The sequence below is a fragment of the Protopterus annectens genome, chromosome 5.part0 (genome assembly GCF_019279795.1).
Source record: "Protopterus annectens isolate FY-2018-M chromosome 5.part0, PAN1.0, whole genome shotgun sequence".
Taxonomy (NCBI): Eukaryota; Metazoa; Chordata; order Ceratodontiformes; family Protopteridae; genus Protopterus; species Protopterus annectens.
The window spans coordinates 1,462,300,189-1,462,313,569 of record NC_056735.1 but is presented as its reverse complement, the minus strand read 5'-3'; the positions used below and the strand labels follow the sequence as shown (position 1 = coordinate 1,462,313,569).

Here is a 13,381-nt window from a genome sequence, read left to right as displayed (position 1 = left end):
AAGGACCCTCAATCCTCACCACTAACACCAGGGGGGTCATCTCCTAGGAGAGAGGAAAGGATAACGAATACACACAGTAAAGTACAATTTCCCTTATGTGCACACAGAGCTCACAGTCAGTCTGGGGCTGGTTGCTCCTTTGCTCACCGGGTCCCTAATAAGACTCCCCACTGGCACAGCTTATTAGGGTTCAGGTCTCAGCCTAGCTGGGCAAGCTAAAACCTCCAGCACCTTCTCTGTCCAACCAGTGCTTCGTGTCCCTGCCAAGTAGCTGACACAACACACACACACTTTGAGATAAGTATTTATACAACTTCACAGACACTCCTGGGAAAGGCTGACACAGATTCTCCAGCTGTGCCCCTTTACCCAGACTATATGGTAGTAATTACTGCCACCACTCAGCTAATAATATCAGCTACTAAAAGGCCCTTAAAAGGGTGTCCAATTATTACTGTGCAATATTATTATCCAATGGTAATGTGACTATTCAGTCTAGGCTTATTAGAAGGGCTTAGACAATAAACTCTAAATATATAATGTACTCTAAAGCATAATTTATCTCTACATAAACCAACCACAGGTAGAAGGTTTTAATAATATTTAATAATAAATAATTAAAACACAAGACAAAACTACTACACCTCAGAGATATCAAAGAGTTCAGAAATCACACGGAAACTTAAAATAATAGACTAGGACTGGTCTGATTTCAAAGAAAAATACCTAATTAATCTTTACTAGCTTTAACTATTCCTGCAAGAAATCACAGTGCTAAAACTTACATGTGAGCAAAAGGCAGAGTGCTGGTAAGTTGGATATCCAAGATCAAAATGCTTCCAGTCTCTTGTGAGAAATAGTATTTAAACATTACTAACAAACATGTCTCTAAGGCCCTCCCAAATTACATAATTTTTGACATGGCCGCAAACTGAATTATTTAGCAATCTAACTCCTGCTCAGAAACGTACAACAATACAAGGCATTTCACATATACATTCTAGCAAAAACCAGAGCAATAAAGCACATTCCACATCTAAATTCTGGTCATAAACTTTAGCCTTAAAACAATGGGCATGAAGCCTTCATCCAGATGCACTGGAGCTGAATTCTAACATGAATGGGTCACAACATGCTTCACTGGGCCAGTAGAGTGCAATGTTGTCACATATTTTGCAGTTTCACATTTCACAATATTCTTTTACACTCAAGAAAACATGCATTTATTTATTTACAAATGCCAGAGTTACATATCAAATTCTGTTTGACTAGGCTGGCAGCCTTCGCCCATCTCTCCCCAATCGTCACAGTCATCACTGACCCTTCTACACTTCAGCAGCCATAACGTGATCATTGCTAGCTCATACGGATTTCACCCTAGAGTAGTACCATCAGTAACTGGATGGATTATTCTTCCTGTGGCATTTTCATTATTCTATCTGATTTCATGCCTCATCATAAAATACAGAGAAGAAAGACAGAAACTCATTTCTATTGCCAGATAATGGCCAGATAATCTTAGGCACTTCTGTCTTTTGGCAGTGCAGGAATGTATCCCAGTACAAGTTAAAGAAGACTTTTTAAGTTGGAAGGACATTTGGCTTGACCTCACAGCTTGACATCTCATTTAAATCTTTTGCTCCTACCAGACCTTCCAGGAGAGTCTTATGGGTGATTGAAGTCCTTACAAAACTTCTGTTTATCAGAAATAGGTTTTTAGGTAAATACTATGTTAGCTGCACTGTAGGGCTATTTTAAGCCTAGCCATTTTCCATTTTTGTACTTAAATTAACCTATACCATTTGGTTAAAGATTGACCTTAACTATCTCATGGTCAATAATTATATATTACCCCTAATGAGAATAACTGGGATCATGCCGTAGATAATTTGAGGGGACCCGTGCATGGAGTAAAGTGTTTAGGAGATGCATCTGTCAATTAATAGTAAAGGGGATAGTTCTGGAGCAAATTGTCTGTTTTCAGTCCATAGATCCAAGTTGCATTTGAATATTGACAGGAATCAAATTTGTTTAATGTGGATGAGGGAGTCTGTTCCAGGCAGCGGTATACTTGTCCCTCAAAACCAAAACACATTTTGTTTGGTGTAATAGTTTCTTCATCTGGACAAACTGGTATTCTATACCTTCTCAGTGATTTAGTTTACAAGTGTTCTGACTTATATCTTCACCTGTATGACCTGGGCCACCATTATTTCTTAGTCATGCTCTGGTATTTCTGTACAACATGTCTTTGTGAAGGTAGAATTACAGTCCAGCACCAGATTGTTAAACATTTCTTCACAGGGTTTCTTCAACTTTGCAGGTCTTTAAAGAAATTTTCATTTTATGAAAACGTGAACTTCATGATTGTGACAGCCTTGAATATCTTCTACTCAGACCATCTGGTTTGACAGCTGTGAAGTTGTCACAGCTGTTCTTGGTGGCCATCACCTGTACCTACCATATCTGCAGAAGGCCTTTATCTGTTGAGAACCTGTTTGGTCTTTTCCTAGGCTCTGACATCTCTCAGGATTAATTAAAGATTCCTCCAAAAAGTGGTGCTAAAACTGTACTTAAACCAATTCATTCATCTCCTTTCTTTCCATGAATTGGTTACACACTCAAGTGTAGGTTTTACCATTCAGGAGTGTCTCGTCTTTGTTCCATGTAAGGAGAGGGGGTATATAGTGGCTAATCAATCCCATTGCCATCATGTGCTAATGGTCATCTTTTTTGCCACAACCACCTTTTGGAAAATGCTGTTGTCAAAAATGCTACTTCTGCAGTGATGTGGCTGCTGCTTGCGCTTGCTTTAAGAGATGTCTTCATTTTAGACATCATGCCATGGACTCTTTGTTGGCAGTTAACGTTTTTCCAAGACAATTATTGCCTGAACCTTGACTCCAGGTTTTGCTCTTTCATGGTACCGCCGTACTGTAGCTGAGCATTCTGAGTCCTCACTATTTGTGTTATTCCAAGTTCTACCATCTTAGGAGTGTTATTTGGTACTGCTTATGTTTTTTGTTTTTTTTCTTCATCAGTAACTCTCTTCAAATGGCCTTCGCCGTCAAGTAACAGGATTGTAATTATAGTATGCCAAGATGCTAGGGGAATAAATAATTTTACAGAAAATCATGTAATTTATTTATTTATTTATTTTTTTTAAGTACTTAACAACAGATAGATGTCTACTTGCATATCAGTTGTTCTGCAATCAGACTTTATACAGGTAGTACTTATTACCTTTCTTCCATCCTTTTGTGTCTGGGTGGTATCTCCATTGTCGTGCAAGTGTATAATGTTATAATGTATTTTTGCCTTTCATGTTATGTTTGTTCGCTACTCTTCTAGCCTGGCATTTGACATTATAAGTTGAACAGACTGGAGGTACATGCAGCACTGACTGTGGAAGTGTAATTTATTTCAGACTGGCCAAGTCGTAGATCTGAAAAGAGATTAAGGAACTGCAGTAGTAGGCCATTGAAGGGCTGTGGGTTACATTGGGTTTTATTCACACCAGGTAACCCAAATATGACTGGATTTCACCATGTCCCACAACTCCGTGGTATAGCTTATTGTTGCACTGAATGCATTTTTAAATAATAATCAAATGTAGATAGCAGTGCCAGGAATATTTTTTCTTAAGCTTATATTTTTTATGTGTGTCTGTTGCCATGTAACCTTTTTCTGTCTTTTGCCATTTTCTTGCTGATGGGTGCCTCTGTTTACAGAAATGCAGTGCGGCAGGAGTGCTCACAGTAATGCTGTTAACTACAGTGCCTGAAATGTGTGTTAAAAATTGTATGGCATATTTCTAAACCTCACATCACTGAAATGTATGCACTTTCATATTTCTTTGAATTGACTTTTAGCCTTATGTCACATATGTGTTTAAATGTATGCACTTTCATATTTCTTTGAATGGACTTTTAGCCTTATGTCACATATGTGTTTAAATGTATGCACTTTCATATTTCTTTGAATTGACTTTTAGCCTTATGTCACATATGTGTTTATCCCTTCCCTGTGAAAGAACATGTCATTATGAGTGGAGTTGTGAATGCAAGGTTAAGTGACAGTAGTGTAAGTCTAAATAAATTTCTCTGTGACTCATGAAGATTTGACCGTCAGTGGAGTAAAAACATAAATGAGATGTGCACTGAGAGTGCCTGTATTTTAGTTATTGAATTTGTGTTTGTGTTATGCTTCATTTATAGTGCTTATAATTATTATGCTTAGCTTGATGGCACACTCCATTTTACATGCCTGCACTTCTCTTCTGCAGTACATGCAATGACTGCTGCTATTGCCACTTTTTTGGGTTGGTTTGTTTCTTTGTATTAGGTATTGTTATACTTGCAGGTGCATTTTTAGTTTACAAATGTGATATTTTTGTACTTTAGTTAATTTGAAGGAAGAGGCTTTGCTTTTAAAATTAGAAGTCATGTGTTTACGTCCTCCACTTGGCAGTAAAGAGAAAATGGTGGATGTTTTTTTTCAGTAGCTGCACTGATCTGTATTTACGTTTTGCTGCCGATTGTATTCCTGTTTGTGAATGCTGATTTATTTGTTATTAATTTCTCTAATCAACTTTTACATTTCTGATTTTTTTCTGTCATTGTTTAACCTGGAACAAATATTTATTGATTGTCTTCTCTTTACCGGGAAAGTCCGACTGGGCCCAAGCCCTATTTTCAGAGGAAGACCAGCGAGAAAAGTTCCTCATAAAATACTTACAATGAACAACAATAAAAGTTAAACATTTTAAACATTACTTTGCAGGAAGTATTCGGACAAATAATAAATACATTTGTCATGTACTTCAGAATTTATATTTTACATGAGTCAAAGATATGCTAACATGTAATAGAGATTTAAGAGTAACGATAATGCACATAGGTTCAGTACATGTATATTGAAACAAAAAAATGTGGATCCGGCTACCACAGCTAAACTCATAAAAACTTATTAAAATGGACAAGCACTTTGGGGCAATCACCCTTCCTCAGGTCAAATTATAAAAACAAACAGTTCTAAAAACTCTCTAATATAGCAAGTATTAACCACTCAAGCAAGTCATTGAAATAATTAATCTACACACCTTCAAGGCAGGTTTTATCGGAACATAAGCATTAAGCCCCAGTGTCTTATCAGACTGTAAAGTAGCCATCCAATTCATTTCAGCTACTTCCATTCTATTTACAAGATCCCCCCCTTCAAACTCTCTTTCAAAACTTGTAGTACCATAAAACTGAACATATGATGATCATTAAACTTAACGTGCTTTGCAAGTGCACTGGGCAATCTCTGACTGTGAATGTCACTCAAATGTTGTAAAACCCATTCTCTAAACTGTCTTTTGCTTTTACCATTGTAAAAACTTGTGCATTGCTGACATTTAGCCAAATAAACTATGTTTTGAGTCCTGCAATTAGCATGCATTTTAGGAAAATACATTTTACCTGATGACGGATGTCTAAATCTGTTGTCAGAAGAAACATACCTACAGGCTGTCTATGCCAACGTCTCCATTATCAAGCAGCTTAGAGGCCCTCGGACCATAACAGAATTTCCTTTTTAAAGACGTATTGTTTTTGAAACCAGGCTGAAGATTCTCTCCCATAATGTCTCTTAAGATGATAATTGGATGTCAAGATGCTCCAGTTCTGTCTAATGATTTTACAAACCAAATCAATATCACTGTTGAATGTGAGAAATAGGCGGTTGTCAGTATTCTTCTGTCCCATATCTCTCTGTTGTATTTTATTCTCCAATCATGCTGAGAAGTAAGGTCTTCCTTGCGTGGTCCTCAGGTTCTGTACCTCTTTAACCACATTATCAACATCCATCTTAGAATAACCTCTGCAACATAAATTACGAGTGAGATTAAGCACTTCATTCTTATACATCTAATCATCATTAGATCTAACTAACAAATGCACATCCAAGAAGTCAGTGGTTTCTTTGGAGTACTGCTTGGTAAAATTCGAGAAACTCATGTATATTGACATCAGTGAGGTAGGATGTCACTAGAACAGGAACAAAAAATAGAGGAGGAGGGAAGGCTATAATCAAAAATAATCAAGAAAACCAAAGTAGAAAAAGTTCTGATAGTGGAGAGGTTGAGATAACAGTAGATAAGATGATAAGGTGGATAAAGAGAGGGCATTAGTAGGAGAGGATTATGGATACAGGTTAGTTGGAAGGGCAGTAGGTGGGATGAAAAAGACAGGGATAAAGGTGAAAGCTTCAGGGTGATTGATAGATTGGCAATAGAAGAGAAACAGAAAGGTAGATTACACAGGATGCAAGCATGAGCATAGCCATGAGGAAGTTTGTGTTGTTTTAGTTTGTGTTTGAAGTGTGTGGTAATGTTGTGGTGTTTTAGCGTGGGTGGGATGGTGTTCCAGTGCTTAGCAGCATAGGTTGAGTAAAGGGAGTTGCCTGTACTGTTATGAGACTTGGCCATGGCCAGGAGATATTTATTCTGAGAGTGGAGATTACTAGGAGGGAAGTAGTGTTTGATAATGTTTTATAGTGATGGGCAGGTGTCAGGTTTATGTATTATTCTGTGAGCACTTGGCAGTTGGGAGTAGGTAAGGTAATTGGGTAGTCTGAGCCATCAGTCCTAGGCAGTGTTGTGAATGGTTTGGTAAGTTGGATGGAAACTTAGATATTTCATTATAGCAAACGTCTTTATTTTTTAGGTGGAGTTAAGGTTAGTCAGAATGGGTACTGCATAGAGAAATGAAGGGGGAGAAGATAAGATATTGCTAAAGAATTCCTAGCGTAGTCAGTGAGAAGTGGTTTGTTTCTTTAGCGGCAGCCCAGCATTTGGTGAGTGTTTTTTGGTGGCTTGAATTTTGTGTTGATTTTATTTTAAGTTGCCTTCAATTAAAACACCAAAAAGCTTTGTTTTAGAAACTGTTTCAATTGAGGTGTTATTTACTGATTTTATGTTAAAGGATTGTTTCTGTGTTGACAGATATTTGAGTTAAAAACAGCATTGCTTAACTTTTTTTTAGCATTTAAAAGTAGTTGGTAGTCATCTAGCCAGGCCTCAGCTGTAGAAAAGGAGTCCTGGGTCATTGTGTGGAGTAAAGGTAGAATTGGTGCAGAGCTTATGAGGGTGGCATCATCTACATATTGTACAATGGAGGCTTCTTTGGTAGCTTTGTGAAGAGTATTAGTGAATATGTTGAATAGTAAAGGGCCTAGAATAGATCCCGAGGTATGCTGACAGAGACATAAAGAAATGGGGAGAGGTGTCATTTCCATTTTACAGCCTGGAGACTCTTGGTGATATAACTATGAAACCAACTAAGGGATGAATGGGAGAGTCATAGGGAGAATAGTTCATGGAACAGGCATTGGTGTGAAACTGTTTCAATTGCTTTTGACATGTCTAAGAGCAGTGAAGATACTAGGTTGTGGATGCTTATATTAGAGTTTATGATTTTGATAACATTTTTCATAACAGTAGTGGTGATGTGTTAAGGAGAGAGAAATATTTTGGAGAATGGAGGCAGAATGGCTACAGGTCTGTAATTGGAGAAGTAGGTGGGGTGGATGTTCACTCTGTCGAGGTATGTTGTGAGAATTATTCCAGATGGCAAGAGTGTAGCATTCTGTATTTGATCAGTTTGTGAGTTTAGATAAAGAAGGTGTTCTCCTGGCAGGTTGTCAGCAGCTGATGTGGAATTGTTTACTTTTAGGAAGTGTATTTTGATAGTTGAGTTAGATAGCGGTTGGAAAGAGCAAGGATTTTGGTGGTGATTAGTACTATTTGGGCTAGTGAGGCTGGTGGGTGGTTTGTTGTTAAGCAGGTAGAGGACAGAGTGCATGAAATGTGTATTGAATTGGGTAGCTATAGAGACTGGTTTGTTGGTGGTAATTGGTGAGGGAGTCATAGTTTGACTTGGATATAATAGTCTCTTGATTGCATTCCAGAAAAGCTTAGGGTTCTGTTGGTGGTTGTCTTGGAACTTGCAAAAGTATGTAATTTTGTCTGTTCTGATTTTTTGCTTTCAAAGGTTCCTAAGCTGTCTAAAATATTGCTATTTTATGATGTTTTGTCAGTAGCCCATGCTTTCCAAACTTCATTTCTATTTCCTGAGTCACCTGGTTTATGTTGTGAGCCATGGGGCAGGACTGGATTTGTGTAGTTTTGATCTGATGGTAGCTACTTCATGTAGTATGTTAAGGAATGTGTTGTTAAAGTGAGCTATGGCAAGTATTTTATAATATCCCAGTTGTACTTGTTAAGGTAGCTAATGAGAGTGTCATTATTAAAGGAAACGAGTGTACAGATATTATAGATTATGTGGTTATGTGCATGATTAGATTGTCTCATGGCAAAGGGCAGTAGATTTTGAATGGTGATTTTGGGTAGGCAGCCAGAAGTGTTAATTTTGGGGTCTATATCACTTCGACGAAACAGCAGATGTTCGAACACCATATGTTCGAACTTCTAACCTCGAAGCGCAAAACCATCGAAAGCTTAGAACAGTGATTTTTTTCTTGGGGAAAAAATCGATGTTCCAAGAAACACACACACAACACAAGCACACCAAAAAAACAGCAATCCACATACATACACTTAAAATCCTACATCTAACCCTACACTAAACTGTATATACACTACTATCTATCCACTTACCAAACCCTAACCCTAAGGTCCATCAATATCGCACACTCACTTGACCCACGCCCTAACTCACCTATCCCGCCCTAACCCTAAAGTCTGTCACTATCACACACCCACCTCACCTGTGCCCTAACCCTAACTCACCTAACCCGCACCCTAACCCTAATGTCCGCACAATTGCACATTTATCTGAACCTGACCCGTAACTTTCCACCACAGTGCTGAAATTAGCGAAGTCACAGAAATGGCCAACCAAATTCTTTCCCTAGGAAAAAATTCGGTGTTCTGCAGCTTCGCTGTTTTCAGCATTCACTGTTTTGGGTTTGATATTAGAACATTCAATGTTTTCAAACTTCGATGTTCTAATATAGACCCTTAATTTTGTTAGGGGTGGAGGTGAGCAGCCAGTTTAATGTAGACTCCCTATTACTGCATTTGTCTATTTGAGCAGCAGTAGTGATAATTTGGGTAAACCCAAAGAAATTGATGGAGAGTCCGAGTTGAACAAGTGTGTAGTCTGTATCAATGTCATCTATGATGATAGTTTCCTTATTGTGAAAAATCCAGTACAGAATTTTTTCTAGTACTGGTGTGTTGTTTTTTTGGGAGGGATATAGATGACAGTGATGAATATGCTGTTGTGGTTGTTGATTTGTAGAAGAGATCATTAATTTCAACATTGTGAATGTTTGTGTGGGTAAGAGGTAGGTAAGTAATTTCAAGGTGTTTTTTGTATATCATAGCCATAGCACAAGCTTTCTTATGCCATCTGTCATTTCTAATGATGAAGTAGCCTGCGGGGGGGGGAGTTCTGATGTTAAGTACCTGGTTTTAGCAGGGTTTCTGTGACTGTTAGTACGTCAGGAGTGTATGAGGCTGTATAGGCATGTAACTGTGGTAGTTTATTGTAGCTGCTCCAAAGAATTAAGTTCATCGAAATTAGACTATTAGCTTGGTTGAGTATAAGAGGAGTACAAGGGTAGCTGAGGTGGTAGAGTTGCAAGTGTGTACAGAAAGTCCAGGATTACGATGTATATCACCATCAGACTTGCCTAGATAGGAGAGGTGTTTATAGTGAAATAATTTATATATTTAGTTTTCACCTTTAAATTATCTGTGTGTGGTAGGGGTTATTATTTGGCGTATTTGTTATTAAAGAACGCATGGGATGTGCTAGAGTATATGATGGGTATTATAGTAGGGTGAGGGGGATCATTTAGAATTATAGTTGTAGTGTTCTGGAGGGGACAGTGAGTTTGGGTAACAGTGCAGTGTGATAAGAGGTGGCATGAGCAAGAATAGCTAATAGAAGTAGAGATAGCAAGTGAAAGGGCAGCATAATCTAGTTATAGTAGAGAAAAGTAGGTTTGAAGAGTTTAATAAGGCATGATCACTACTTTATTTAGAACAAGCTACTTGTGACATCTTAAGTGTGAATGACTTCTGACATTTCATTATATCTATCCATCCATAACCCCTTTTTCCCATTTTGCACATGGGGTTGGGGTATCACCAGCAGTGACAATCATCTTGAGCAAAGGTTTACATTGACGGGTGACTAGCCCTGCTGCTGTAGTTCATTCATACCACTCCGTTATGCACACACTCGCACCTACGGCCAGTTTAGTGTGTCCAATCCACCTACTGCATGTCTTTGGAATGTTGGAGGAAACTGAAGCACCCAGAGGAAACCCATGTGACTGCAGGGAGGACATGCAGACTCTGCACAGAAGGCACCCAGCCAAGGATCGAATTGGAGAACCTCTTGCTGTGAAGCAACAACGCTAACCGCTGCACCACCACGGCACCCATTCATATTCCCATAAATAAAGTTACACATTTTGTTGTCTGTGATGTTAATTCTGATGCCCCCCCCCCCCATTATTTATTTGAAAGCATTCACACATTCTGTTAAACCACACATGTGCAAACAAAAATGTTTTATTTTTTACCTTTTTAGGAAACTGGATGACTGATTCAGCTCTAAAGGGATATCTCTTTTAATGTGCTGTTTATAGCGAAGGGCTTGTTATGGGTCTATTATAATTTGAATGATTTTGTACAACTGAAACAAAAGTTTAAGAACAGGTGGTGGTACTCCTTAATAATGGGGTTATGAAAGCTCAGGTAAAAGTTTTCTTACATGCTTCATATTTCCACAGTTGTAGTGATGCTCATCCATTTCTTTATAGCAAATTGTCCATAGCTAGACGTACAGAGATGCACCTGGATACAGTACACCCCTATGAGAGGTTGTGGAAGTGTTGTTAGATTATCTACGATGTATATTTCTTGAAGCACTAGCACATAGCAAGATGAGTTGTTATATTTATTGCATTCGTAATGTGAACAGCATTATAGATTGCATAGATGTGTTCCTGGATGAGGAAGAGGCATTATAAGAAATAAATAATAAAACCAACACCAGTGGGTCATCCCATTGATGTGGGTGTTATACTTCCTCTTTGGATTCTACTGATCATGGTTCAGAAATTAACTCAAATAATTGGAGGGCCAGCTGAGATGGAAAAGGATTGCAAGCCTAGAAGTGTCTTGTTGTATTCCTCTGAAGGTTCAAATCCCAAATGAGACCGAATATCCCCTTTCGCTTGTATAATTCTAATAGTGCCTAAACAGAGGACTTTCTCTGTATCTGTATGTTGGTGTGTTTTTAATTTGACCTTAATTGCCATCCTAATGGTTTCCTAGCTGAAAGGATAAGGCTGTTCAGGGGCAACACTTATTTGTCCAGAGGCTCTTGTTGGTCCAGTGGCAGTGACACTAGCAATGTATGCTGGAGGTCTTGGGTTTGAGTCCCAAATCAGAGCTAGTGTTATCCTTTCACTTCTGTTATTACTCAGATGGTAAAGGGTATTGAAATGCACCATTTTATTAGAGTCCCCTCCTGGTTGCTAGAAGCTTTCAACTGGGTATATATTATGTCACAGAGAACAGCTGGACTCCAGAGCATAGTGGTCTGTCTTTACCTTTGCTACCCAGGTTTGGTTTATGGTGATTCATCCAGTGGTCTTAACCTGCAAGCAGCTAGTCTTTGGGCAGGAATAAGCAATGATGCCTAGTTATTTAATTGTCTGTAATAGTGTAGTTAATGAAATATGGTACTATAGAAGGGTTGTAATCTAAAGAAAATGTGAAGGAGCATAGCTAATACATGAATAAAGCCAGAGTGTGTGTTTTCAAATCAGAGAAGTAGTGAACAGGTTAAGAAACTGTACTTTAAACTGAAATAGATTTCTGTTTTGTTTTTGACTTTAGAGCAACAAAGTGCGCCGCTATGGTTTTGAACTGAAGATGCAGGACAAGAGCAGCTTTCTTTTGGCTGCAGACACCGAACTAGAAATGGAAGACTGGATACTAACGCTAAACAAAATCTTACAGAGCTATTTTGAAGCTGCCATGCAAGAAAAGAGAAACGGAGAGTCACATGATGGTAGGTCCTAAGTCTTAAAAGTAAGATAAAGGGATTGTATTATGTTACCCAGGTTAGCAAAACTAAGTAGTTTAGAAAATATGGATACATTTTGAAGTATTGTGGTTTACTGTATTGATAGGATGAGTACTCCTATGGTTGCTAGTAATGCAAGTGGTTTGTTTTTGACAAACTTTTTGGCAGAAGTCAAAATCAAGAGTTCTAACAGGTAGGATATCATTAGTACTTCATGGACAAAGACTGATCCTCTTCTTTCCCATGCACATTTTGTGTCATTAACACTTGGTTTAGGGTTGGTAAAATATGACCTTCCTGCCCTCCAAGTTGCAGTATTTTGCTCTTTCATAAGTAGTCATTTCTGCCTCTGTAAAACTGCATTTTTCCCTCTTGTTGTCTGCATAACATTTTATTTCGTTTAGGTCTTTTAGTTTATCTTTTTATTGTTTGTAAGCAGTTTGCTGAATGAAAGCATATTTTTTTTTGCATAAGATTTATGATTACTGCATGGGTTTGACAACTTCCTTTGTTGACTGATCTGTGTCAGAGTTTGTTAAAACAGCCAGTCCATTACCAAATATTAAGAGGAAGCTTGACAAGTTTTCAGGTGAACAACCTGTGGTCTCCAGTGACTAAAATTCATGTCTTTTTGTGTTTGTTTAGAGTAATGAATAGACTTTTGAAGGTTGGAAAGTAGTTGCCTCCATCTTGTTTATTCAAACACTGGTTATTTGGTGAGCTCTGCAAGAGCTCTTGCTTGGATAGCATTGTGTTTGGTTAAAAAAAAAAAATAGCAGGACAGTTCACCCAGTTTAAGTCGCAAGTGACTAGACCACGGAAAGGCTGCAGATATTCAGCCATGCTGACACTGTTAGAGTTTAGTGATGGGATCAAAAGTCCACATAAAATACAATGAAGAAAAGTCATGTTTATTCAACTTCCTCAGGAAAAAAAATGAAGTAATTTTCCATGAACTGGAGGGGGGCTTGCTTCCTGATTGAAAATCTTCTCTTCAGCCTTCTGTGTTAAAAATTGTAGTGCTCTGATGTTTAATTTAGCAGCTTAGCAGAATATTAAATAGCTGTCTGTTAAATGTATTATATTATCATGAATTAAATCTCTCAACTGTCCAGATTTCTGCAGAATGTCCAGATTTTTCCATCAATTGTTGTTTTTTCTCATAAAATTGTGGTTTTCTGGCAAATCATTGAGGTCTGAACTCAGAAAATAATGCCAGATATTTGAGTTTCAAACTTCATGTTTTTCAGAAAATGTATGCTAATGCA

General features: G+C 38.0%; 1 protein-coding gene across 10 annotated transcripts in view; it reads left to right on the top strand.

Annotated features, from left to right (window-relative positions):
• Positions 1–13,381, top strand: part of DOCK9 (dedicator of cytokinesis 9) — a 2,508,686-nt gene that overhangs the window by 1,510,579 nt on the left and 984,726 nt on the right. For all 10 annotated transcript variants that reach the window (XM_044071294.1, XM_044071300.1, XM_044071298.1 and 7 more), the window contains exon 8: positions 11,924–12,098. In XM_044071294.1, the coding sequence (XP_043927229.1) occupies positions 11,924–12,098 (175 nt within the window). The remainder of the gene's footprint in view (positions 1–11,923; positions 12,099–13,381) is intronic.